The sequence below is a fragment of the Myxine glutinosa genome, chromosome 11 (genome assembly GCF_964187855.1).
Source record: "Myxine glutinosa chromosome 11, kmMyxGlut1.1, whole genome shotgun sequence".
NCBI classification, from domain to species: Eukaryota; Metazoa; Chordata; class Myxini; order Myxiniformes; family Myxinidae; genus Myxine; species Myxine glutinosa.
The window spans coordinates 134,177,916-134,204,542 of NC_136271.1; the positions used below are offsets into that span (position 1 = coordinate 134,177,916).

A 26,627-nucleotide genomic window follows, 5' to 3' on the forward strand; every position below is an offset into this window, starting at 1 on the left:
CGATCGCCATGCCGGGCTCGTCCGGACGGGCCCAGACGCTCCTCTCCTGGGCATGCCCGGACTCGCTGTTCCCGGGCACGCCCGAACCTCCCGGGCACGCCCGGTCTCGTCTTTCCCGGGCATGCCTGCTCTCGCCTTTCCAGGGCTCGCCCAGAGCGCCCGGGCACGCCCAGCCTCGACTTGCCAGGCCGCGTCCAGGACGCCCGGGCATGTCCAGACTCGCCTTTCCAGGACTCGCCCTTGACACCCGGGCATGCCCGGTCTCGGTTTTCCTGGGCAAACGCCCCGGCATAAATGTGTATATATATTGCTGCCCGATAAACGGGCTTGTAAGAATACCTGAGCTGTTTTGTTTCAATAAAGCAACTCGGACGAATTCCGTCTTTGGTCGCGTCAATTCTTTCGACTCGCGTTGGAGCGCAGCTCCTTCACTGGTGACCTACCGACATGGACACGGCAGTGACTCTTAAACTGCCTACCTTCTGGGAGGCTCACGTGGCTGTTTGGTTCGCCCAGGCGGACTCCCAGTTCGCCCTGCGAGGCATCACCGCGGACGACACCCGCTTCCACCACGTCGTGGCAGCGCTCAGTTCCGCCACCGCGGCCCGCGCCCTGAGCCTCCTCGAGCACCCGCCGGCTGCTGACAAGTATGACGCGCTGAAGACGCTCCTCCTCGACGCTTTCGCCCTCTCACCGGCGGCACGCGCACGTCGCCTGCTCGACCTGCCCGAGCTCGGCGACACGCGCCCATCCGAGCGCATGGACTATATGCTCTCGTTGCTCGGTGAGCACTCTCCGGATTTTCTGTTCCGCGAGCTGTTCCTTCGCCAGCTGCCTCACCCGGTACGCCTCGCCCTGGCTGGCACGTCGATCACCGATCCCCGCGCCCTCGCCAGGGAAGCCGATAAGATCTCCTCGGTGGGCCAACACATCGGCGCGGCTACCTGGAGCATGCTGCCGTCCGAGGCGACGCCCGAGCGCCCTGCGCGGTTGGAGGCCGAACTGCCGGTGCAACTGGCGGCCGCCACGCCGCGCCGACCGCTTCCGACACGACGGCCGGGGACTCCACCTGACCAGGCATGGTGTTATTACCACGCCAGGTTCGGACACAACGCTCGGACGTGCCGACCCCCGTGCACTTTCGACAAGTCGGGAAACGGCCGGGCCGGCGTTCATTCCCAGCCATGAGCGCCGGCCACTCGGGCAACTTGCTTTTTATTCGGGACAAAGCGTCCGGGCGGCGTTTCCTTTGTGACACCGGCGCCCAACTGAGCGTCATACCCGCCTCTGAGCAGGACAGGCGGGACGCCGTTTGCGGCCCCTCTTTGGTCGCTGCTAATGGCTCGGCCATACGCACTTTCGGCCCGCGCGACGTCACCCTCTGCTTCGGCAGCCAGCGCTTTCAGTGGACCTTTGTGACCGCCTGCGTCCCCATGGCTTTGCTGGGCGCCGACTTCCTCTGCGCGCACGGGCTGCTGGTCGACGTCAAACGGCGTCGCCTTGTCAATGCCGAGACCTTCAGCTCCCTGGCGTGCACGATGAGCAGCTCCGTGCCGACCGAACTGGCGTGCGCCCTCCCGACGGCGAACGAGTTCGCTCGCTTGCTCGCGGAATTCCCGGCCCTCATGCGGCCGACGTTTTCGGCCGTCGCGGTGCGGCATGGGATCGAGCACCACATACCCACTACGGGCCCGCCGGTCTACGCCAGGGCCCGCCGCCTCGACCCGGCCAAGCTCGCCGTGGCAAAGGCCGAGTTTGACGCGTTGGAGCACCTCGGCATCGTGCGGCGCTCCAATAGCGCGTGGGCCTCACCACTGCACATCGTGCCAAAGCCGGGGGGCGGATGGCGCCCGTGTGGCGACTACCGCCGCCTCAACGACGCCACCACCCCCGACAGGTACCCGATCCCGCACATCCAGGACTTTTCCGCCCGGTTGGCGGGATGGGTCATATTTTCCAAAATTGACCTGATACGGGGATACCACCAGGTACCTGTCCGGGCGGCCGACGTCCCGAAGACGGCCGTCATCACGCCGTTTAGCCTGTTCGAATTTTTGAGGATGCCGTTTGGCCTCAAGAACGCGGCCCAGGCGTTCCAGCGCTTAATGGACGGCGTGCTGCGCGACCTGCCATTTCTTTTCGTCTATCTGGACGACATCCTCGTCGCCAGCACGTCCCGCGCCGAGCACCTCCTCCACCTCCGAACACTGTTCGGTCGCCTCAGCGAGCACGGCTTAATTGTCAACCCGGCCAAATGCCACTTCGGCACGACGACCGTTGACTTTTTGGGCCACCGCATCACCAAGACCGGGGCCGTGCCGCTGCCGACCAAGGTCGAGGCCATCACCACGTTCCCGCGTCCCCGTTCCATCAAGGCCCTACAAGAGTTCCTCGGCATGGTGAATTTTTATCACCGATTCGTGCCCCGCGCTGCTCAGCTCATGCGGCCCCTTTACGAGGCCCTCCGGGGCAAGCCGGCCAAGCATGACATCGTTTGGTCCGCAGCCATGGACGCGGCCTTCGCGAGCGCAAAACGGGCCCTCGCAGACGCAACACTGCTGGCTCACCCGGTGCTCAACGCGCCCATCGCCCTCACTACGGACGCCTCCAACTACGCGGTGGGCGCCGTCCATGAACAATGGGTGGTCGGGGTTTGGCAGCCACTCGCTTTTTTCAGCCGGCAACTCCGGCCGAACGAGTTAAAATACAGCACGTTCGACCGCGAGCTGCTCGGTCTATTCCTGGCCGTTCGCCATTTCCGACACCTCCTGGAGGGCCGCCCGTTCACGGCTTTCGTCGACCACAAGCCGTTGGTCTACGCAATGGCCAAAGTCACGGAGCCGTGGTCGGCCCGCCAGCAGCGCCACCTCTCCGCCGTGTCGGAATTCACCATGGACATCCGGCACGTCGCCGGCAAAGACAACGCCGTGGCCGACTGTCTTTCTCGGGCCAGTGCGAACGCGGTCCACCTCGGCGTGGACTTCGCGCTCATGGCGGCCGACCAGACCACCGACACCTCGGTGCAGGCCCTCCGGGCGGTGGACATGGGCCTCCGCCTGGCCGACATCCCCTTCGCGGGCACCGTCCTGCTCTGCGACGTCTCCCAGGGCCAGCCTCGCCCCATCGTGCCCGTTTCCTGGCAGCGCCGCATCTTCGCCTCCATCCACGGCCTTTCTCACCCGGGCCGGAAAGCTTCTCAGAAGCTGGTGTCGGCGCGTTTCGTCTGGCACGGCCTTCGACGGAACGTCCGCGACTGGGCCAACGCCTGCACGGCCTGCTAGCGGGCCAAGGTCCACCGCCACACCCAGGCCCCACTAGCACCTTTCACCGTGCCTGCACGGCGTTTCGACCACGTCCACGTGGACCTGGTGGGTCCCCTGCCCCCATCGCGGGGGTTCACCCACCTGCTCACCATGGTGGACAGGACCACCAGGTGGCCGGAGGCCGTGCCCCTCACCTCCACCACCACCGCCGACGTGGCGCAGGCGTTCATCGCCACCTGGGTCGCGCGCTTCGGCGCACCGGCGGACATCTCGTCCGACCGCGGCCCACAGTTCACGTCCGAACTTTGGGGCGCGGTCGCCCGCTCGTTGGGGGTCATGCTGCACCGCACCACGGCCTACCACCCCCAAGCCAACGGGTTGTGCGAGCGGTTTCACCGCTCCATGAAGGCCGCACTCATGGCCTGCCTTCAGGACGACGGTTGGACCGACCGGCTGCCGTGGGTCCTTCTGGGCCTCCGCACGGCCCTCAAGGAGGACCTCCGGGCGTACGCCGCTGAGCTCGTCTACGGCCAGCCGCTCCGCGTCCCGGGCGAGTTCGTGCCCGACGCTACCAGTCCCTGGTCCGCCGCACACCAGCGCTCGGACCTCCAGGAGGCCGCCCGACGATTTGCCCCCATGCCAACGTCCCGCCACGGTGGCCCCCAGTCCTACGTCCCCCCGGCGCTTCGCACAGCGGAGTACGTCTTTGTGCGTCATGACGTGCACCGGGGGCCACTCCGGCCACCGTACGACGGGCCCTTCCGGGTCCTGCGACGGGGCGACAAGTCCTTCGTCGGCGGCCGGTAGGACCGGATCTCTGTGGACCGCCTCAAACCGGCGCACGTGGACGTCGACCGACCACCACGGTTGGCCCTTCCTCCACGGCGAGGCCGCCCCCCGTCCACAGTTCCCCCCGCTCGATCACCCACCACCAGATCGGACCCCCCCCCCACGACCCTCCAGGGGTCGCTTCGGCCGGGTCATCCGGACCCCCCTTAAATTGACCTTGCCGGTGCAGGTCGATTCTGGAGGGGCGTGTGTAGCGGTTCCCGCTGAATGTACACAATCGCCTTGCACCTGCCAGGACGCGGCCAGGGCGCGATCGCCATGCCGGGCTCGTCCGGACGGGCCCAGACGCGCCTCTCCTGGGCATGCCCGGACTCGCTGTTCCCGGGCACGCCCGAACCTCCCGGGCACGCCCGGTCTCGTCTTTCCCGGGCATGCCCGCTCTCGCCTTTCCAGGGCTCGCCCAGAGCGCCCGGGCACGCCCAGCCTCGACTTGCCAGGCCGCGTCCAGGACGCCCGGGCATGTCCAGACTCGCCTTTCCAGGGCTCGCCCAGAGCGTCCGGGCATGCCCGCTCTCGCCTTTCCAGGGCTCGCCCAGAGCGCTCGGGCACGCCCAGCCTCGACTTGCCAGGCCTCGTCCAGGACGCCCGGGCATGTCCAGACTCGCCTTTCCAGGACTCGCCCTTGACACCCGGGCATGCCCGGTCTCGGTTTTCCCGGGCAAACGCCCCGGCATAAATGTGTATATATATTGCTGCCCGATAAACGGGCTTGTGAGAATACCTGAGCTGTTTTGTTTCAATAAAGCAACTCGGACGAATTCCGTCTTTGGTCGCGTCAATTCTTTCGACTCGCGTTGGAGCGCAGCTCCTTCAATACATATAAAAGATAACAAGGTCCATTTTACAAACCAAGTGGGCCATGAAGTCAATGCTATGTAGGCGCAGATTTCAAAAATGAACTATGACTAAATCTGGTTTTGTTGATTTTTACCCAGAGGTTATGTTTTCACCCCTACCTATCTGTTTGCTTGTTTGTGAACAGGATATTTCAAAAAATTGTGGATGAATTGAAACGAAATTTGGTGGAGGTTGGGTATGTGACAAGAACGAAATGATTAGACATTGGTGAAGATCCGGATCTGCATCTGAGAAGTTTTTAAGTGATTCTTCACCATTAAGTGATGGGGCCAAAAACTATATACAGCATGATATTTTAAAAAGTTGTAAACAACTTATTACAAAATCTGGTGGATAAGTCGGATAGGTGACAAGAACAAGCGATTAAATATTGTGGTTCAGGTTTGAATCCAGATCTGGCCTATCAGTGGGATACAAAACGTAAACTGTTCAACCTGGCGGAGGTAGGCGTTTGACCGAGTGCCGTTCTAGTTTACTTTGTATCATTATATGAAACTTTCACAGGAAAGATCTGCTTTGATCTTTGCAAGGAAAGCCACATTTCCAATCTGGCCTCCAAAGCCAGTCGCCGACTTGGCAACCTCCATCGTACGAAGTACTTTTTTGGCACAATTGAGCTCCTAACCACAAACAAAGCTTTCTTCTGCAGCTTGATGGAGTATTGCTCTTCCATCTGGCTGGTGCTCCTTCCTCACACCTAGTTCGGCTTCACACTGTAGAAACCAAGACTTTTAGAATCATTGGAATCTCCCGCGATGTAGCTGATTCTGAGGGCCTTTCACTCGCTCACCGCAGGCAGCTTGGTGGTCTCTCTCTTCTACCGACTCCTCTCCGGCCTAGCTCCCCATGCACTGTCTGTGCTCTGTCCCCCAAATATTCCTGCAGGACGCACAGGATCTGTCAACAACCCTCTTCTGATGAAACTGCCAAAATCAAGACTCTCGGCTCACCTTCACGTTTTCATTCCTCTTTTCTCCTGCCTCTGGAACAAACTCCCACACTCTTTAATCCCTCTCCTCCCTCCAGGTCTTCATAACAGCTGTTCATCACCATCTTTTATCTTCTCCCATCCAAAACGTTGATCTTTTCTACCCCAGTCAATCCACCCCAAAACCACCTCCTTATTTTCCTTCCTAAAAGTCCCTGTAATGTCCATCCGTTTTATCCCGTATACCCTGCCCCAACCCTCTCTCTTCCACATTTCTCCTGATGTCCCAGGTCATCCCTGTTGTTGTGCTTCCCTCTCTCTCCCCCCTCGTCTCTTTCTCCCTTTATTATATGTTCTATGTTTTAGCTCTTATACGAGCCTCAACTTAGTATATTAAAAAAATTACTAAAATATGCAATTTGATGTCTTTCTGTCTCACTGTTTTTTTTTCATCACGATCCATTCGGTCGTTATTTATCCCATTGCAACAAAACTTGAGAGGAGAACTAAGGGTCACACAATGGAGGTTGTAGCGCCTTAATTTGCCCCCTTCTGCAAGAGTTTTCCCTGCTAGTTTTCCCTCTCTGCCGTCCTCATCACACACCCAACCTTACATGTTGAGGTGCATATCCATATTAAGGTAGCTTGTCGTGGCGTTTTCCCAAGGCGGCTTCTAATAACAACAGTAATAACAACACAATTGATAATCGCAGAATATTAATGTTATTACAAAATAATATCAATATTAATAATATCGCCCCTCCCCAAGGGGGTTTGTCCTCCTTGGACAAACACTGTGTTAACGTTTATAAATAGCTTATCTTGGCTTTTCATGGGGGCAAACCTACCAGAAGTAAAAAATATTATAAACCACAAACATGTATTTGACACGATTACCTTTTTAAACAGTTGCTACTGTTGTTTAACACTGAACTGAGAGAAATATGGAGGAATCCCAACATACGTGAGGCAATCTATGGTTATCAGTTATCACGCACCTGACCTGAGCATAGATCGATGCTTATCTAAATAACCCACATTGATAAATAACACGACCCTTCCTGCCGATTACGTGTTAAGTGGGTGTACTCACGAAAACAAATGTAGTAACTCAGATACCATTTAATTGACTATTCTCCCCGTAATTTCTGTGGTGGGGCCATGTCTTGTCTTTGCAAGTTTGTGATTGGCTATGAAATATCAAATGCTTTTCACAACCAAGCACAAGGCTGACAGGATGACTTAGAGGTACACATAATCGCCTCTAAACGGTCTAGCCTGGGTTTAAATCCCGACCCAGCTATAAACTGTTATCCTGGTGTTTCACAGGCAGGGTGATTCATCAATGTGTGTGCCGTCCCTCAGATGGACGTTAAACGGATGTCCCGACTCCTACCATTTGATAGTGGGCATTAAAGATCCAACGATGTCCTTCGCGAAGAGTAGGTGAGCTATCGTCGGCACCATTAAGAAATTAACAATTCCTGCCCTAACCAGTGAAGGGCATTGCATCAGCAGCACTGCTACACCCTCAGCCAATGATGCTACCCTGCAGCGTTGTGCTGCAGATGCACGAAGAAGACAACCAATCACACAACCACAAAAAGAGGATGTGGCTATCTCCACGAAAATGACTGGGAAATGCGCTAAGTTGTATTTAAAGCATGCGACTGGGAAGATGATGATATTATCATCATATATACTGTATTGTATAGCAATTCTTAGTTTTTAAAATTCAAATTTAGTTTTCTATTAGGTTGAGGGGACAGGTTATTTTCAATATTCATTTAGACGTAGAAATAACACAGAAATTATGGCCAAAATAGTCACTTTATGTCTATACAAATATCCCTGATTTTCTTATTTATATACACAATCTTTCCAATATCTGTATGAAAGTAGTCTTTCTACCAAAGTAATGCAAGATATGTGATTCTACCTGATACCTTTTATGCCAATGACATACTCCTACAAGCCTGATGTTGGCTTCACGGCGAAGGTGGTTGGCTTAAGATCTTAGGGTCTTGAGTTTGAGTCCCTGTACAACACAACAACAACAACAACAACAACAAGAAGGAACCTGTCATGCCATTAAATAACACTAGGTGGGTTGACTCAGCCTGTCATCCTCCCGAGTTTGGCAAAATGAGTACCAGCATACTGATAACAGGGACACTGCATCAGTGGAACAGCTGAGCTTCCAGAAGATGATGCAACCACCTGCCACAGGCTGCATACGCAACAACATACTCCTACCAACATCCCGCTTCAATCCATTTTCTCACCAAACCCATTTCAGTTGCTCACCTTTCCAAGTTCTTCTGCATAAGCATTTTTCACGATGTTGGACTGAACAGGACCGGGACACACAGAGAGAATCTTGATTCCTGGCTGGCGTCCCAACTCTATCTGGAGGGAGTCGCACAGACCCTGTCCAGATGCACAAACGAAGGTACATGAATCATCTTCTTCTTCATGACCTTCTTGCAAGCACTGTATAGGTCTTCATTTTAGATTTTACCTTCTTTTCGATCGTTCAAAAATGGATATTTAAGAAGATAAAAAACAATTGGTTAAATTGTACAGGTGGCATGTGCATTACAGTATGTAATTCCACAATGTCCTTATTCGATGCTGGGCTTCAATTAAAGATGGGTAAAAATAGCACAAGCTCTAAATAAAAAAGGACATGCGACTAATGTTTAAATCGTTGTCTTATTTCTTTGTATACAACAAAGTATCTTCTAAGGGAAAAGCATATCCTTGACCTGTCGTACAAAACCATTCCTGCAATGCTTTGTTGTTGGGATTCTGCCCATCAACAGTTCTGGCTTAGCCATGTGAATTGAGAACAACATATATATTCACCATCAAACATCACGTGATAGTACAAATAGGGTGCCTGCCATTGAGTTATTTGGTTCTATACGTGAATTCCAATGGAATCAATTAAACATGACTTAAAAACTGGCACTGTGGTGGGTATTAGGCCACAACCCTAACAATATGGCAAGTTAAGTGGAATATTTTGGGAGTAACACAAAGAGCTGCCAAAGGTGAAATTTTCAAGTAATTGCTGTTGAAGCAACCGTGTTGTGAGCATTGTCAAATATTGGCCAAAACACGAAATGTGATGTTACATGTGCATTTTGCAGCCAATTGTGGACAGACAAACGTGACGTCACGTGTGTTTCAAACCCAATGGACCCGCCAATATAGATGTCACGACATGTTTATCATGAGAAATATATGCTGGAGAACATTTTGGGAGGTTTGATCTGCCATCTTGGTTTCCAGATGGTGTTTGCAATTTACTATTTGACCATGTGGTGCCGATACTGTCTTTCTGAAAATATATCAAAATTAAACTGCTGCATAACCAATCTACGTCATATCGACCAATAGGACTCCCTCATTACACTTTTATCCATTACCAACCAATCCTAAGAAGCAGAGGTTATGGGTGAGCTTGGATCAAACAGTAAATAGCAGTGTCAGCTGATCAGCTAAATATTGCAAACTGTATCTGGAAACCAAGATGGCAGATCGGACCCTCATTCTCTCCCAGAATTCCTTGCTTTAAACACGTCATCACATCAATAGGTCCATGGTCCATCGTGGACAAGACATGGCTGTCAACAATAAAATTATTGGGAAATTCACCAAGTTGCGTTTGCAATTAAGGCAAAATCAACCCTTCCTAAATCATGCGGTTTATCCGTGTTCTATCTATCTATAATTCCAGTAATCTCTGTGTGTATGTATGTATGTATGTATGTATGTATGTATGTCTGTGACCGCTGTTTCTCGACAACCACGGGTCCGATATACTTTAAACTTGCCAGGTATATTGCTGGGGACCCGAGGATGTGCCTTTTCAAGGTTTCATATTAATCGGACAAGTAGTTACCGAGCTATGTCCAAAAAACGATTCAACCAATCAGAGAGCAGCGAGCTATCACGTGTGCCGAACGTGCCGAACAGACTCTGCCTCGGACGGCACATTTGAGAGCGTATTCATTTATTTCACGTTGGCAAACTATGTTGGCGTTAAACTATGTTTTAAAACTAATTAAAACTAATTTGCGATTCTTTCGCTTTCCTGCGCCTTTGTGCACGCTATGGCGATTTCTTTACCAAACTCCGCAAGCCGTTCGCTTTGGACCAAACCATTTCATGTAAATAGAGGGGGGGGGGATTGTCACCGTACTCGCAAGCCGTTCGCTTTGGACCAAACCATTTCATGTAAATAGAGGGGGGGGGGGGGGATATAATTTTAGATATAGATATAGTACGGGCATGCCCTAGTCCTCTAAAGTCTAAATGCTGAGTATCAAGTGAGGAGGCAGCACTCGCCCAGGATCTATGGTATGACTCGCCAGGATCAGAATCGAATCACCGACCTCCCAGACTCGGAGCAAATATTCCTCACCACGATACGTACTGAGTCTAGTATATTAGTTGTGTATTTGCTTCCACTCCATATTAAAACTTAGTCCCGTATTAAAAAATACTTGTGTTCTGAGTATCCAGCAAGTTTTCAAGTTATAATGTACTTTCCTTTATTTTCTTTAATGCACAAAAACATTGGCAGCCATTGACTTATGTTTTGCAAAAAATGGTTAGTTGCAGGCTATTTTGTTGATTGAAAGGGAGGGGACAGAGGGGAAGACAAAAAAGATAGAGAATGTATTTTACAAGCATTACACATTATAATTACCACCGATTGTGGTAATTTAACATGCACATTCAAGAAAACTGGAAAACAGAAACACTGACAAACCATGAGAGCATGTTTGCTGGCGCAGTATCCAGAAGCAAGGGGAACGCCACAAATTCCCGCAATGCTATTCACAACAACAACAGTTCCATGTCCACACTGCACCATTTCACGGAGGACCAGTAGTGTCAGCGACACCGTGCCAATATAGTTGAGTTCCATCAACGAGCGGATGACAGCCAAACTGGTATCCAGAAACAAGGAACGCTGAGAACGGCCGCCATTGTTCAATAGCACGTCGACCTGTGGCACATAAAGTATTGACTTTTGAGTTACAAGTTAATTTTCAACAGTTTTGGGTCACTGTTAACTTTGCTGTTGTACAAAATAAGTTTTAATTTCACCTCCAGACAGGTAGAGGCAAAACTGCATTCCAACTTTGCTGCCACTTATTCTTGGGCTGCCACTTATTTTCTACTCGCAAAGGTACGCGGCAACGCCAGGTTCCTCCTCACACCCTTCCTCTCCCTCATCCCATCCCTTCCCCTGCCTCCTTCCAAGCATAATAAAAGTGTGAACATTAATTATTGTTTTTTTTCTTCTTCATTTTTCAGACTGGTAATGACGTTGGTGATGGATCCTGTCATTAGTTTGAAAAGATCATCGTTAGCAGACTTGACATTGTGCATATTTTGCCAAAAAGGCAATGATGGGTTACGCAGTGCCAGTACACAAGGTATAGAAACTCTTATGAACTTCACCAAAAGCAGAAAAAGTTCAGAGATTCCAGGAACTGCAGTCATTGATCGGTTGGATCAGGTGCTATATTCTAAATGTTCATCAATTGTTCTGGTCTGGCATAAAAACTGTCATACTCTCTTCACAGACAAAAATAAAATTAATCGGTTGGAATCACAGCTGGACTCACCAAACTGAACAAGATACAGCATCACTTTGCAGCAAAACAGTCCAGGCCACATTGTGTTGCAGCAGTGTGAAACCGATAGATTGGAATATGTGTATGTTTTGACACCGTTATTGTGTCTGAAAGAGACATAGATGTCTTTCTGCTATTAGTGTCACATTTCACTCATGTGAATTGTGACAATCTCTGGATAATGACTGGAACTGCCAAGAAGAGAAAGTACATAACCATTGGTCCAGTGTATTATAAGCTGCTCCCAAGTTCTGCTGAAACCCAGCTGCGTTCCCATGCTCTTACAAGGTGTGATACCACATCCTACATCTGTGGTCACATCAAGTGATCAGCCTGGAAAATATTTCTGCTTCATCACCACTTTATTTGTGATGTCCGATTGGGAATGCTGGCCCTGACTAAACTCAAGTCAACAGAAGCATTTGTTTGCAAAATGTATGGGGTCGACAACGTACAGTCGGTTGATACTGTGTGTCGGATAATGTTAGAAAAATCTTGCAAAGCAGAAATGCTGCCACCTACAAACAATGCCCTTACCTTCCACATGCAGCATGTGCATTACCAATGCATGATTATGGAAGAAAGATCATTGGCCAGTTCCACATCTTCCGGGTGTTGGTGACTCCTCAGTCACATTTGCTCTACGGCGAGGATACGGCGGCCGTACCCCCCCTAAATTGACAGAAACGTGCGGCGGCCGCAGAGTTTCTGAGGTGGCCTCAGGGTGGCCCTAGGGCGTATGGCTATCTTTTACAGGCCGTAGGGGTCGTCGTGGAATTATAGCGCGGAGTTATAACTTTTTTCATTTCTAGGTCGGCCGTAGCAATTTGACAAGCCGTAGCCATGACAACTGTAAGTGCTGTTGTACATATGAAAAAGAACTGGTATATATACCCACTCGTTACCGTCCGTCTGGCCGCACGTTCACCTTAGGGCCCCCCTGCGGTCGCCTTGCGGGCACCTTGAGGCTACCTTGCGTCTGCCTTGAAAATTCTATGGCCGCCGCAGGGACGCCATAAGGTCACCGTGCGACATCAAATCAAAGACCGTACGGCACCCCCACGTTTTCGGTCTCCACAATTTCTAAATACCCCGTGCGGCTACCCGAAAAAAAAAACATATGTGACTGCTACATTGTGTGACCGTGGAAATACTGCGGCCGCCCTATAATTGCTAGTGGCCGTAGATTTTTTAGACCCTACGGCCGCCGAGCCAAATGTGACTGAAGCATGAGATGGAGTGGAAAAGAGGAAGGGTAGGATTACAACCTGTTCTGACGACCCTTAATACAATTCCAGAATCCTGTTTTGAACTTATGTCATGCTCTTCTCAGACAAAATGATGAACCATGCGCTGCAACTGTCAGAAAGTTCCTGTCTACCTGTACATGTATAAGTTACACCTTATCCCTTGCATTATTGCCAGTTGCATTTCTACGGCCTGTGAAGGTTACATAGAACTTTATGTCCATATAATGTAGACTGTGTTTGAATAGCCTTCATGCATTCTTACATCTGAAAATACACTGTATCCAAAAGCAAGACAGGACCAACTTTCCAAAAATAGTTCATTTTCGATTTAGAGAGGCATGGACTATGTGGGGTTAAGAGAGAGGGTAGTATCGGTATTTGTTCAAGTGAATGTGCACACTTTGGGTGTTAACATGCATGAAGGTGTGCATCGATGTTAAAAGCATTCAAAATTTTTTTAAATGTAATGCCAAACTAATTTATTAAGAAACACATTCAAAATTTAATATTTAATACGAGTATTACAGCCTACCAATGACATTTTAAACTCTTTTGCAAAGAAAGTATAATCAATCTTACTATAATTCACCAAATGTCTGTCTGTCTGTTCCCAGGTACTGCAAAAATGGCTGAACCGATCGCAACAAAATTTTGGGTGGGTAACTCTGGGACCCCCTGGAGTAAAATAGGCTATATTGTTTTTCCAATGAGGATTTTTTTTTCCAATTTTCCAAACACGATGGAATAATATTTACCGATATGAACAGTGATGTGGCTTTTATTGAAATTCTACAAATACTGTTTAGATTTTGATGATTTGCGTGTGATATGATCTAACAGATGTTTATATAAATCGTTAAAAAAAAAAAAAAAAAAGCCTTCAATTTCTGATATTTTGCCTTTTCCTTTGGGCTTCCCAATTGAAGCCTCGCCCGTAGGGCGGGTACCGTTGCTAATATATATAATTTGTATATTTCATTCAGGTAGATGTGCACTTTCTGAACATTTACGTCTTTAGATTTTAAAGCCAGTACCAATACTTTCAGAGTTACAGTTGAACACGTTTTGTTGGTCAGTGATACTTTTATGTGGTTTTGGTGTCCATTTTGTTTTCCAATTTTGAGGGTCAAAAACCAATATTTCAGCTTGGTGTCCTATGTTTTCAGAATCAACACCCTCGAAATAGTCTTGTTAAGTCTTGTTACCGACTTCCACTCAAAAATGTTGCTGTAGGTTTTACATGAGCATTTTCCAGAAATTTGCCTGAGTCTATCCAGTTGTTATTCCACCTCGCCTCCAAGTGGTCGATTACATGACTAAGCGTAATTCATTTGGGACCAAGACACGGTTTAATATTCTCGATCACAAGTGGGCAGTCGTGAAATGCTGGATGTGGAGATTTACTTTCAGAAATGATACAATTCTGCTTCAGAAAAGGACGGATTTCATCACAACGGGGAAGCCGAAAATTTATTTTTTGGAAATGTGTTTAGGAAACAGTACCCGATTCATTAACAAGACCGTCTCAGGGGCTGCACAATCCCTTTAAAGACACTTGTGACCCAACAAGACAGACATCACTTCTGACACTTCCTGTAACCATGTTGGATGTAGTCTACTTTCTTGTGTACAGTTTACCACATATGGCAGTAGTACATTTATCAACCATGCTTTACCAGTTAGTGTGTATTGTGACATGCGAGATGGTTGTGTTGAATGACCTTTTCCGATGCTATCAGCACTTTCTCCTGGAGTTACCCTCAGGTGTTCACATATACAGCATGTGCTAGGAATATTTCAACTTACCTTGCCAAAGTGACGAAGCACGGACTGAAGGCACTCTTTGTGAGAGTCAACATCCAGGAGATCAAGGGGTATAACCAAGACATCCGCACTGGAGAGATTGCTTCGTTCTTCCATGCAAAACAAAATGGCATGAAAGCAAATGGTGAGAGATTATATTATTAATAGGTAGAAACAGAGAAATGGCAGCTACAAAAGATTAAATTAATAAAAACAAGACAGAAATAAATCTTGAGATAGAAGGATCTGTACAGACAAATATTACAAACCTCCATGAGGAAGGGGTAAATGGCACAAACACGTAATTTGAGACAACTGCTATGAGTTGACAAGACAAGTCAAATATTTCCTCAAATATATCGAACAAATGCATGTTTGTTTGGGATTTAGTTACAAATTTATCCTGCTCATTGCATCATTACCGGAGGTACCTTAGGGTGGCTATGCTGTTGATACAGTATCCAAATGCCTTAGGGTGGGAATATATAATTCAGCCAGGTTATAGATACACAATGACCTACTCTTTTCAAAAGGTACTAAAGGAATTTCCTCCAATCAATCTGGATCATTATGGGTGGCTTTCTTATTTCTTAAATACTGCATATCCAAAATTTCAGTTCGTCCAGTCAATCGAGTGGGTGAGGTGGTTAGAGTAACCACTCATGAGGAAAGACAAAAAAACAGGACAGAAACCTTTTCAGACATGTCAATGACACGTGCATTGCAAGCAAGTACCCAAACAGGTCTTCTTGACTCTCTCTAGCTCATCCTCCTTGCGAGACGACAACACCAGACGGCAGCCACATTCAGCCAGCTGATAAGCAAGTTGCTCTCCAATACCTCCTGATGCCCCTGTCAACCATACAACTTTTCCTTGCAGAGCTGAGGCTGGATAGAAAAGAAAGGAGGACTTTGTATTTCAGGAAGTTAAACACACACACAGTTCTATGGTAGCAAGTCCTCAAAAACGTAACTGCTGTAAACAAATAAACTTTGCAACTTTTAAAAGTACTATTATGACATTTCATCCTTGTTCTCAATTCGATTTTCCAAGTTGCCTGTCTGTGCTTGATATTTACCAGACTTATGACAGTTGACAGTTTGACACTGACCAGAATTGGTGGTGTAATGATAGTTTATTTATTTGTATGCAGCCGATGGCTGCTTGGCTGCATCGTTTTCTGGGGGCAGCGGCTGTGCCGCTGATGCAATGCCCCCTTACCAGCAAGCTGGTACTCATTTTGCCGCCCTCGGAAGGATGACAGGCTGAGTCGGCCCACCTGGTGTTAATTCAACGGCACGATGGATTAAATCAATCAATTTTCCTTGGAAGAGGGAGGAGGATTAGGATGAAGGAGGAGAACAGTGTGGCAAGTGCAGACAGGCAAATAACAACCTACTGCATCAGTAAATGGAGCGGAAATGCACGGAACATATACGGAGGGGAGTCCCACTCCACCCTTCAATTCTTTAAAACAGCTGTTCACCACCATCTCTTATCTTCCCCCATCCAAAACCTTGATCTTTTCTACCCCCGCTAATTTCACCCCAATTCCACTTTTTTGAAATACCAACTTCTGTCCAGGAAGTCCTTGGTGTCCTTGTGTTTTATACTTCTCCCTCCCCCCCCCCCTTCCCATGCCTCCTCCCCCCGGGCCCTCTCCCTTCCACACATCTCCCTGCTCTCGGATGTTGTGTTTGTGTGCTTCCCCTTCTCTCCCCATCTTGTCTTCTGCTCCCTCTTTTTGGGTATTTTGTTTGTCTGGTTGATTTGTTTGTGAAGTAAATGTTAGCTCTTTCACGAGCCTCGATTCAGTATACAAAAAAAAAAGAAAAAAAAAAAAGAGGGAAAGCCACAGAATAGTTCCAAAGTTGCTGATTGCACCACGGTATTCTGACAAAGGACAGACAGGAAGACAACACCACCTCATTCCTGTTAAATGTCTTTTTTACTTACTGCAATTCTCATGAAGGAGCTTGTACAATGTACATGTATCACATGCAGGATGAGGACATCGACGCATCAATGTACTTTCACATGAAATATGACCGATATAATAGACAAAATAACAGTTTACCTGCAATTTAGCGACTTTGCACTTTAGATAGCAGATGAACAGCATCATGAGCTATGTACTCAGAAAAGATAGCCAAACAGGACAACTCTCATCTGCAAACCTGGAGAAGCTCCAAAAGCCTCGGCCCACATGAGTGAAAGGTCACCATCAGCTCGGATTAAACGGAAAATCTGGATGAGGAAAGCCGCAACGGCCACGACAGCTGTCCAGAACAACAAATCCATCACAACATCCAATGGAAGCACCGGAGATTAAAGACGCAAATCTCCACAAATCTTTTACTGAAAGGCAACACAGAAAAAAAAAAATCAAATACAGTGAGTGTCCTGAAATTTCATGATGAAGTATTTTAAGTGAAAATATCGATACATCATCGTTTGGTGATTTTTAAGGTCTTAGGAGAGACTGCATTACATGGGTGGGTGTCACGCATTGTGGTGGCGTGATGGGAGTAAAGTTAGAGAATATTGAGCCGAGGTACGAGTATGACCACGATACACGTGACAAGTGATGTTAAAGTTGAGTGCAATTCTCAAAGATGAATTCCACTACATTCACTATATCTTTATCGGCCAAGACTCAATACTTCAATACTTGGATAAAGGATTTGCTCGAATCCAATGAGGCAAAACATATACAGTATATACATATATATATATTAGACTTACAAAAGCTATATTACATCATATTGCCTCACACCTCTGGAAATGCTTGAGGGCGGAACTCTTATAATTGTGAGCTCAGATGGCTGTTCCCGTCAGTGAATACTAGTTCACATAATCCCCCAAATGCTTTAATTTAAAGGTGAATTACACCATGGAGGTGGCTGAGTAACACCAACTTTATTATAAAGAGAATATTTTTTTAACAAGTGCATGAGAATATAAAGTAAACTGCACAAAAGACAAAACAATAAGTAACCACTGATGATCATGAATTATATTGCTATCAGCCAGCATGGGGAGTTAAAAAACTGCAAGGGCAGGAAATAAAGTAAAATGGGAGAGGAAGAGTTATAAGGGGATAGAAAAGATTATTCGGGCCCGGTGAGAGGATATTGAGAGCAGGACATGGGGAGTGAGAGCTGGGAATAGCAATTAGAGGGAGAGGTGACTGTTCCAGGCATATCTGGTTGCAGAACCGCTCTGGTGAATTATGACCCTTTGGCACCACTGATCTCTATACTAACTGGATTGGAGGTTCAACGCTGATTCGCCTATTTATCATGACGCTGTCGGAAATGCACTGGCGGCCATATTGTTTCCCCCAATACACGCACGGAAGGTGCGAATGCAAGTGGAAAGCTGTCTATGACCTGTTGGATTTCACTGGTTTTACCAATATTCTGATTTCATGCTGATTGGATTGCAAACAATACTCCACTTTAAAGCAAAATGTCGTTGTGTGCCGCCTATGGGTGGACAAATCGTAATGAACGCGAATGAATAGAGGGAGCAGTGACTTTCCATCAGTAAGGCTGCAAACACTTCATCTGTGTGTGTCACTGAAAACTTAATAAAACTGTCAGCTGAAGGGACAGAAGACAAATATACAATTATCTGCGCCACCAAAGGTGGATGGAGGTTATGTTTTCTCCCCTGTCTGTTTGTCTGTCTGTCTGTCTGTTCGTTTGTGAACAAAATATCTCAAAAAGTTGTGGACGGATTCAGACGAAATTTGGCAGAGATGTAACGTATGTGACGAGGACGAAATGATTAGATTTTGGTGCAGACCCGGATCCGGCTACTAGAATCTTTAAAGTGATTCTTCACCACTGGGAGATAGGGCCAAAAACGATACTTAGCAGGATATCTCAAAATACTGTGGACGGATTTGGACGAAACTTGGTGGACCGGTTTGGTGTCTGACAAGGACACATCGATTCGATTTTGGTGAAGATCTGAATATGGATTCGGATATGAGAATTATTTAATTTTTTAAGTGATTATTCACCATTGAGAGATAGGGGTAAAACCAACATATTATAGTAGGATATCTCAAAACGTTATGGACGGAGTTGTACGAAACTTGGTGGACAGGTTGTGTGTGTGACAAGGAAGAATCCATTCAATTTTGGTGAAGATCCGGATCTGGATCCAGCCAATATAATTTTTTTAAGTGATTCTTCATCATTGAGTGATATGGCCAAAAACGAGGGGTAGATCAGGGTATGAAAGACTGGATCTATGGTGATTCCTGTGATTGATTTTGATTAAATACGATTCTGTATTGTGATTTTCTGGTCTACTCCGAGATACAAAACGTAAACTGTTCACCAGGCGGAGATATGCTCTCTACTGAGTGCCGTTCGTTAATACTAGAATGGTTTATTAAATTGGAGAAGCATGGCCTAGTACTTGGTGAGCACTTTGTTACTGTAACTTCATGTTCTTGTTCACAAGCTTAGGCCCACTGAATATTATTTATTTTTATTACCGAAAGGTTTCTGAACTGTGATCCAGAGAGATTGAGAAAATGGGTGATCAGCATGAAGAGGGACAGCTGGACACCTACAAAAAGGTCTCATCTTTGCTACAACCACTTCACCGAAGACTGCTGCGAAAGAACTGGTCAGAATGTTCACCTCAGGCCGACTGCAGCACCTACTATTTTTACCTTTGCTGATCACTTTCAGAAGGTAATCATAACAGATTATTAAATAGGCCAACTGATTTATTATTGAATGTTTTTGTGCTTTCTTAAAAATCTTTCTAAACAATGAGAATTATTATTTCATAATGTTTATATATTCAATTTTCCATTTCAGAAAATTACAGTTCGTAAAGCATCAGTTGCCAGGAACACATCTGCTATGAGAGGAAAACATCCTGCGTTCCAGCACAAGTAGTGAGTCTTCCTGCCAAGATAAAACACCAGCCGCTGACAGCAGTACCCAACAAGACCACTCCTATGCTACTATTGAGACTCTGAGGAAGCTGAAACGTAAGCTTAATGAAGTCACTGTGCAGTTGGAAAATTGCAGGAAAGAACTGAAAAGAGTGCAGGAGAAATAAGGATGCCTGAAACACAATGTCACCAACTTGGACTCACTTGGAGCTTCCTTGCAAGAAAATAAGACCTGAAGATAACTCCTAATTGCAAGAACAAGAAACACGCAAGAATTGCAAGAACAACAACACAACAACATGCATTTTAAAGCCATTTTCCCTGTGAGAGCGGGGGTTAGCCTTGCGGTCCCCATGACAATCTTCTCCATTTTGCCCTATTTTCTGCATCTCTCCTTGTTAACCCCCTTGCCCGCATTTCTTCTTCCACCATCTTTAGCCAAGTCTTTCTTGGTCTTCCCCGTCCTCTACTTCCTTCTACATTCATTTCCATCACTCTTCTCAACCAGTCACTTTCATCCTTCCTCAACACATGACCAAACCATCTCAACCTGTTTCTCTTCATAGCATCAATCACAGGCTCTATTCCCATCATCTTTCGTAATTCATCATTTGTCTTCCTCTCTCTCAACGATACTCCACACATCCACCGAACCATTCGCATTTCCACCCATTCCAGCCTTCGTTGCTGCTCTACGTTCATTACCCACGTCTCGCTCCCATAAATCATAACACTTCTCACACATGCAGCATACACCTTTCCCTTCAGCTTCAACGACATTCCCCTCCTCATCAGCACGCCACTCAGTTCCCGAAACTTCTTCCGTGCACATCTCACTCTTGCAACTGTTGCCGAGTCTGATCCACCTTCTCCATTCAGCATGACTCCGAGGTAGCAAAATGTTTTCACACCTTCCAGCTTCACGCCGTCTCCAAGATCCAACTCAACATTTCCTCCATCTGCAGCTCCCTCTGTGCACACCTTACATTTGAATGTAGCTGCCACACTGGTTAATGACCCTCTCAGACCACTACATTTTTGATGAACCCACTCAGCGCACATTGAATCAGCGCACAAGCACACAAGCGCAGCGCACAAGAATTGCAAGAATAAGGTGAAAAAATAAAAAAACACTCGTGCTTTTCTTCAAGAACTGAAATCATCTGCCACGATGCTGCCTGCAGTTCTACTCAGCAAAGGCATGACTATGTGAGAGAGACATTTAAATGGCCTTTCCTCACCTCGTAAAATTAGGCGGTGGTACAGCAGCGTAAAAAGAGATCCTAACTTCACAAAAACAGCATTTGCTGCCCTTCAAGCATGGGTCAAGGACAACAAAACGAAGGGGAAGGAGACCGTTTGTGCTATCGTGTCCGGTGATATGGTACTTTGTAAGCATTTAGAGTATGCAAATGGAAGATTTAATGGGTACGTTGATGTCGGCAGTAGAACATATAATGATTCAACACTAGTTGCCAAAGATGTGCTCGTGTTCATGGCTGTATCAGTCAAAGAATCTTGAAAAATTACATTTGCATATTTCTTGATAGATGGCATGGCTTGGTAGGAACTTGCAAACCGCATCACTGAAGCCTTCCACAGGTTGCACAACGGCCCTATGGGTATGTGCAATGTCTCTGACGTGTGATGGACCCTTGTGCCACTTCAAAATGATGCGTTCTCCGAGTGCAAATATGAAAATTGGATCTTGGACCCATCCTTCCCTCATTCAGCAGACCCCTCGCAAAGGGTACATGTTGTACTGGATGTCTGTCACATGTTGAAACTTCTACACAATTCGTTTGCTGACAGTGCAGTGTTCAGAGAAAGTAATGGCAATACCTCAAACTTTAAATGGCAGTACATGCAGTGCCTTCAGAAAGTATTAACACCCCTTGACTTTTTTCACATTTTGTTGTTACAGCCTGAATTTAAATTGGATTAAATTGAGATTTTCTTTGTCACTGAACTACAGAAAATACCCCGTAATGTCAAAGTGGTTTTTATTTTTTAGACATTTTTTTAACAAATTCATTTAAAATGAAAAGTGCAAATGTCTTGAGTCAGTAAGTATTCAACCCCTTTGCTATGACACTCCAAATTGAACTCAGGTGCATCCAATTTTCTTTGATCATCCTCGAGATGTCTTTACAACTTGATTGAAGTCCACCTGTGGCCACTGCAATTGATTGGACATGATTTAGAAAGAAAGACACCTTTTCATATAAGGTCCCACAGTTGATAGAGTTTCTGCTCTGACATGCACTACCATGCAGTCCAAGGAACTGTCCATATAATTTAGAGATATAAATTGAGGAAGCATAGATCTGGGAAGGTATAAAACAATGTCTAGAGTGTTGAAAGTTGCCAAGAGCAACTGAAAATGGAAGGAATATGGAAGTACCGTGACACATTCAAGAGCTGGCCGACCAACCAAACTAAGTAACCAGGCAAGAAGGACCTGAAGAAGGAAGGTCAGGGAGGTGAACAAGAACCAATGACCACTGATAGAACTACAAAGTTTCTTGGTTTAGGTGGGAGAACCTCCCGGAAGGAAAACAGTCTCTGCAGCACTTCACAAATCTAGGCTTTACGGGAGAGTGACCAGAGGGAAGCCACTCCTGAGAAAAAGGCACATGACAGCACGCCTGGAGTTTGCAAAAAGGCACGTGAAAGTCTCTGAGAGCATGAGGCAAAAAATCATGTGGTCCGAGGAGACAAAAAATGATCTCTTTGGCCTGAATGCAAAGCGCTACATCTGGCAAACCGAACAAAGCGCATCACCCATCTTAACACCATCCCTATCATGAAGCATGGTGGTGGCAGCATCATGCTATGGGGATTATTTTCAGTGGCAGCGACGGGCAGACTTGTAAGGATAAAGGGAACAATGAATGGAGCGAAATACAGACAAATCCTTGAGGAGAACCCGCTTCAGAGTGCAAAAGACCTTAATCTGCGAAGATTTACTTTCCAACAGGGCAATGACCCCTAGCATAAAGCCAAAGCAACACTGGAATGGCTTCAGAACAAGAATGTGAAAATGCTTGAGTGGCCCAGCCAAAGCCCTGACCTGAATCCCATTGAGAATATGTGGAAAGACTTGAAGATTACTGTTCACCAACACTCTGCATCCAACTTGATAGAGCTTGAGCAAATCTGCAAGGAAGAATGTGAGAAACTCTCCAAATCCCGATGTGCAAAGCTGATACAGACATACCCCAGAAGTCTTGAAGCTGTAATCGCTCCCCAGACAATGCAAGTAAAGCCGAGTGTTCCATCTGCTAGCACGAGTTGGTGGACGTTAAAGATCTCATGGTGTGTTTTGCATAGAGTTGGTGAGCTATCGCCGGCATCCTGAACAAATTACAGATTCCTGCCCTGACTACTCCTGCTGGCATAGCTGTAGTCTGACTTCTCCATTTAAGGTGGGCAGGGGGGGGGGGGGCAAAGACTTAATATTAATAATGGGTAGCTAGGTCTGCCTTCCAAAATTATCGTTTGTTAGTGCAGTTACAGTGTGCGTGAAATCACAAATACAGTTTACGCTCGTTATTGTTACTCACTATTAAATACAGGATGTTTTAAATCTTAATTGTAAACTACTGAAAAAAATTAACGTGGGGGAATTGCCACCCTGCCCCCCCACCCCCCTGGACTCCGCCGGTGCTGCTGGGGCAGCACTGGCAAACCACCCAGTGTGTTCCCTTTACCAAAGAGCTGCTTTACATTCCTGAATTCCTGTAAAGGGTACGAGATCAATCGTCTTATCGGGGAATAAAGGGTACTATACTATATAGGGTACTATAGAGGGAGAATGCAGGGTACTATAACATATAGGGTACTATATAGCGGAATGAAGATTACTATACTATATAGGGTACTATATAGGGTCATGAAGGGAACAATACTATATAGGGTAATATATAGGGGAATGAAGGGTACCATACTATTACTATATAGGGTATTATATAGGGGAATGTATGGTATTATATAGGGGAATGAAGGGTACAATACTACATAGGGGAATGAAGGGTACAATATACTATAAAGGGGACTATATAGGGGAATGAAGGGTACTATACTATATCGGGTATTATATAGGGGAATGAAGGGTACAATACTACATCGGAGAATGAAGGGTACAATGTACTATATAGGGTACTATATAGGGGAATGGAGTACTATATTATATAGGGTACTATATAGGGGAATGAAGAGTACTACACTATATAGGGGAATGAAGGGTACTATATTATATAGGGTACTATATAGGGGAATAAATGTATAGGGGAATGAAGATTACTAAACTATATAGGGTACTATATATGGGACTATATAGGGGACTGAAGGGTACTATACTTCCAATATACTATATAGGGTACTATATAGGGGAATGAAGGGTACTATATTATATAGGGTACTATATAGGGGAATGAAGATATAGGGGAATGAAGATTACTAAACTATATAGGGTACTATATATGGGACTATATAGGGGACTGAAGGGTACTATACTTCCAATATACTATATAGGGTACTATATAGGGGAATGAAGGGTACTATATTATATAGGGTACTATATAGGGGAATGAAGATTACTACACTATATAGGGTACAATATAGGGGACTATATAGGGGACTGAAGGATACTATACTTCCAATATACTATATAGGGGAATGAAGGGTACTATATTATATAGGGTACTATATAGGGGAATGAAGATATAGGGGAATGAAGATTACTAAACTATATAGGGTACAATATAGGGGACTATATAGGGGAATGAAGGGTACTATACCATATAGGGTACTATATAGGGTACTATATAGGGGAATGAAGGGTATAATATACTATATAAGGGAATGAATCAATCCAACCAAATGGAGATTATAATACAAGAGGCTAGACTGTATTCAATCAAAGTACAATGAAGCATCAGGTACACAGTTACTCTCGTTAAAGGGTTTATAGTTTTCAAATCAAAGCCTCATCCACCATTGAACTTTAACCTCACACATCGTTCATGCGCAATCTTGAACTCTCGGAGCAAAAATGAATTCAGCAAACACAGTCAGGCAGACCCTCGAACATGCATTCCTTTGGTGTTACCTGTTCGTGAAACTCAAAGCGTTGTCGCTCCAGCAGACCTTGAGCACGGTCAACAGAGAGCGAAAGGACGTCGTGGGGGCCGAGACGGGTTAGGAAAAGTCAAAAGAGAAGGAAATCCTTTGAGAAGCAGGAAGGGAGAAAAGCGACGTTAAAAAGGGACAATGAAAACGGGCGGAATCATAATACAACCAACAAGATTTAAATCGCACCGATAAAAACACGAGAAACAAAAGCAACGATCGATGATGATGCAGGGTACGAATGATGCGGTAAAGCGCAGTTTAAATGTCGTGTTGTGTGAGGTAAGCAGGGTAAGCGGGAGAGTGAAAGCGCCCCCTGCTCTTCTAATAGTAATAGCCGCGCCCCGCGGATAGAAATGGCGGATTGACTCAATCGCTGCTCTGGTCTTCCCTGTCCCTCCACTCGGTGGCTGCTGTTACGCCAAGCCGGTCAGTTTACCAATTCGATGAACTTGTGTCCAAAAGCTCTGTTCATGCGTTTCGATTTTTATCCGGTTTTGCCGTTTGGCGTCGTAATCCCCTGACAAGCTCCTGGTGTAGGCCCAGGCCTACGGTGTCGAATAGTCACTCGTCCGGCGTTTCGATGACGGTTTCCGCTTACATCTTAAGTCGAGACCGTAGTCTGTTTGGCTTCCGAGTAACGAATGAATCCCTTTCACGCGGGATGGCCTCGCTCCTCAATCTGGTTTTATTCCTCACCGATTTTTGTGTGCGTGTTTTTTCTTTGTGGTCGCTCATTACGTTCTGCAGTTGTTGTTGAAATAAATAACTTAAGACGAGCTTCTGGACTTGTGTCCGGTAAACATGTGTAATAACATGTCATTTTATCGGTTTATTGCGAATAAGTTATGCATGGAGTAGTTTATGATGCCTTCATCGCCTCAAACTACCGATATTCTTCTTCTGAAGGTTAGTTACATTGATCACTCTCCTGGTCGTCGTCGTCTTCTTCTTCCTCCTCTCAAGGTTAGGTACATTGATCACTCTCCCGTCGATATTCGAATTCGTCAGGGGACGCGTTTAAATCACGTTATGCGTTTGAAGTTAGACGATAATTATTCTTCCTTGTTGCGTTTTGACAAATCGATGATACATTTATTTATTTGAACTCGCCCTTTTGTTTTAGATTGTCGACCTCGGCGTATTTAGACCTGCTCTGCCTCTAAGTCTAAGTGTAGGGGCTCAGGTATCACTACGAGGTTACTTGCAGGAGCACCTACTTGTTTTACGATGTGTTGAAGTAAAGGAGTAACGCATTCTTTGACGGCCACAATTATTCCCACCACGTTCTTGTGGGGTGGCCCAGGGAAACATTGGTCCAAGTCTTTCACGAACCGACAGGCCAGGCCTGACGTTCGGCAATGTAGCTGGGGCATAAATTTGTAATTTGTTAATGGTGCCGGTGATAGCTCACCATCTCCATGCAGTAACTAATTGAATTATAATAACCCAAAGGAGGAACTAATTTAATAATTATAATAACCAGAATGATACTCGGTAGAGCCTCCGCCAAGTTGAACATTTAAAGTTTTGTATCCCACTGATAGGCTGGATCTGGATTCGGACCTGAACCAAAATCTAATTGGCTTGTTCTTGTAACCTAACCAGTTCATCCACCAAGTTTTGTCATGACTTGTCCACAACTTTTTGGTATATCATGCTATATATCGTTTATGTCTCCATCTCTCAATGGTGAAGAAAATATGAATGAATGATCGTTTTAAGGCCATTTTTCCCCGCTAGAGCGGGGGTTAGCCTTGCGGGCCCCATGACTAGCATGGTTCCCTGTTTGAGGCAATGTTTTTATGGCCGGATGCCCTTCCTGACGCCAACCCTTGGTCACGCTCTTACGATGCGCAGGGATACGGTGTACCTATTCTAAATCGGGGTACTTACCGTGATCATTCATCCCAGCAAGCTGGTACTCAATTTGCCGACCTCGGAAGGATGACAGGCTGAGT

General features: G+C 46.4%; 2 protein-coding genes across 8 annotated transcripts in view; one reads left to right on the plus strand and one right to left on the minus strand.

The window, feature by feature from the left end:
• Positions 1-25,014, minus strand: part of DHRS7 (dehydrogenase/reductase 7) — a 33,239-nt gene extending 8,225 nt beyond the window's left edge. Inside the window, exons 1-8 of one of the 6 annotated variants that reach the window (XM_078787157.1) lie at positions 24,884-24,992; positions 24,647-24,763; positions 22,607-22,692; positions 16,787-16,967; positions 15,344-15,496; positions 14,612-14,718; positions 10,682-10,921; positions 8,206-8,328 (exon numbers count right to left, since the gene is read on the minus strand). In XM_078787157.1, the coding sequence (XP_078643283.1) occupies positions 8,206-8,328; positions 10,682-10,921; positions 14,612-14,718; positions 15,344-15,496; positions 16,787-16,910 (747 nt within the window). In that variant the 5' untranslated portion in view covers positions 16,911-16,967; positions 22,607-22,692; positions 24,647-24,763; positions 24,884-24,992. Of the gene's footprint in view, positions 1-8,205; positions 8,329-10,681; positions 10,922-14,611; positions 14,719-15,343; positions 15,497-16,786; positions 16,968-22,606; positions 22,693-24,646 lie in introns of all 6 variants that reach the window. The other 5 variants (XR_013625053.1, XR_013625054.1, XM_078787158.1 and 2 more) reach the window with 5 other exon arrangements.
• The window catches only part of LOC137436839 (protein phosphatase 1B), a 74,263-nt gene continuing 72,605 nt past the window's right edge, over positions 24,970-26,627 (plus strand). The window contains exon 1 of one of the 2 annotated variants that reach the window (XM_078787154.1): positions 24,970-25,095. The gene's annotated coding sequence lies outside the window, so the exon portion shown is untranslated. The remainder of the gene's footprint in view (positions 25,096-26,627) is intronic. The other variant, XM_078787155.1, reaches the window with a different exon arrangement.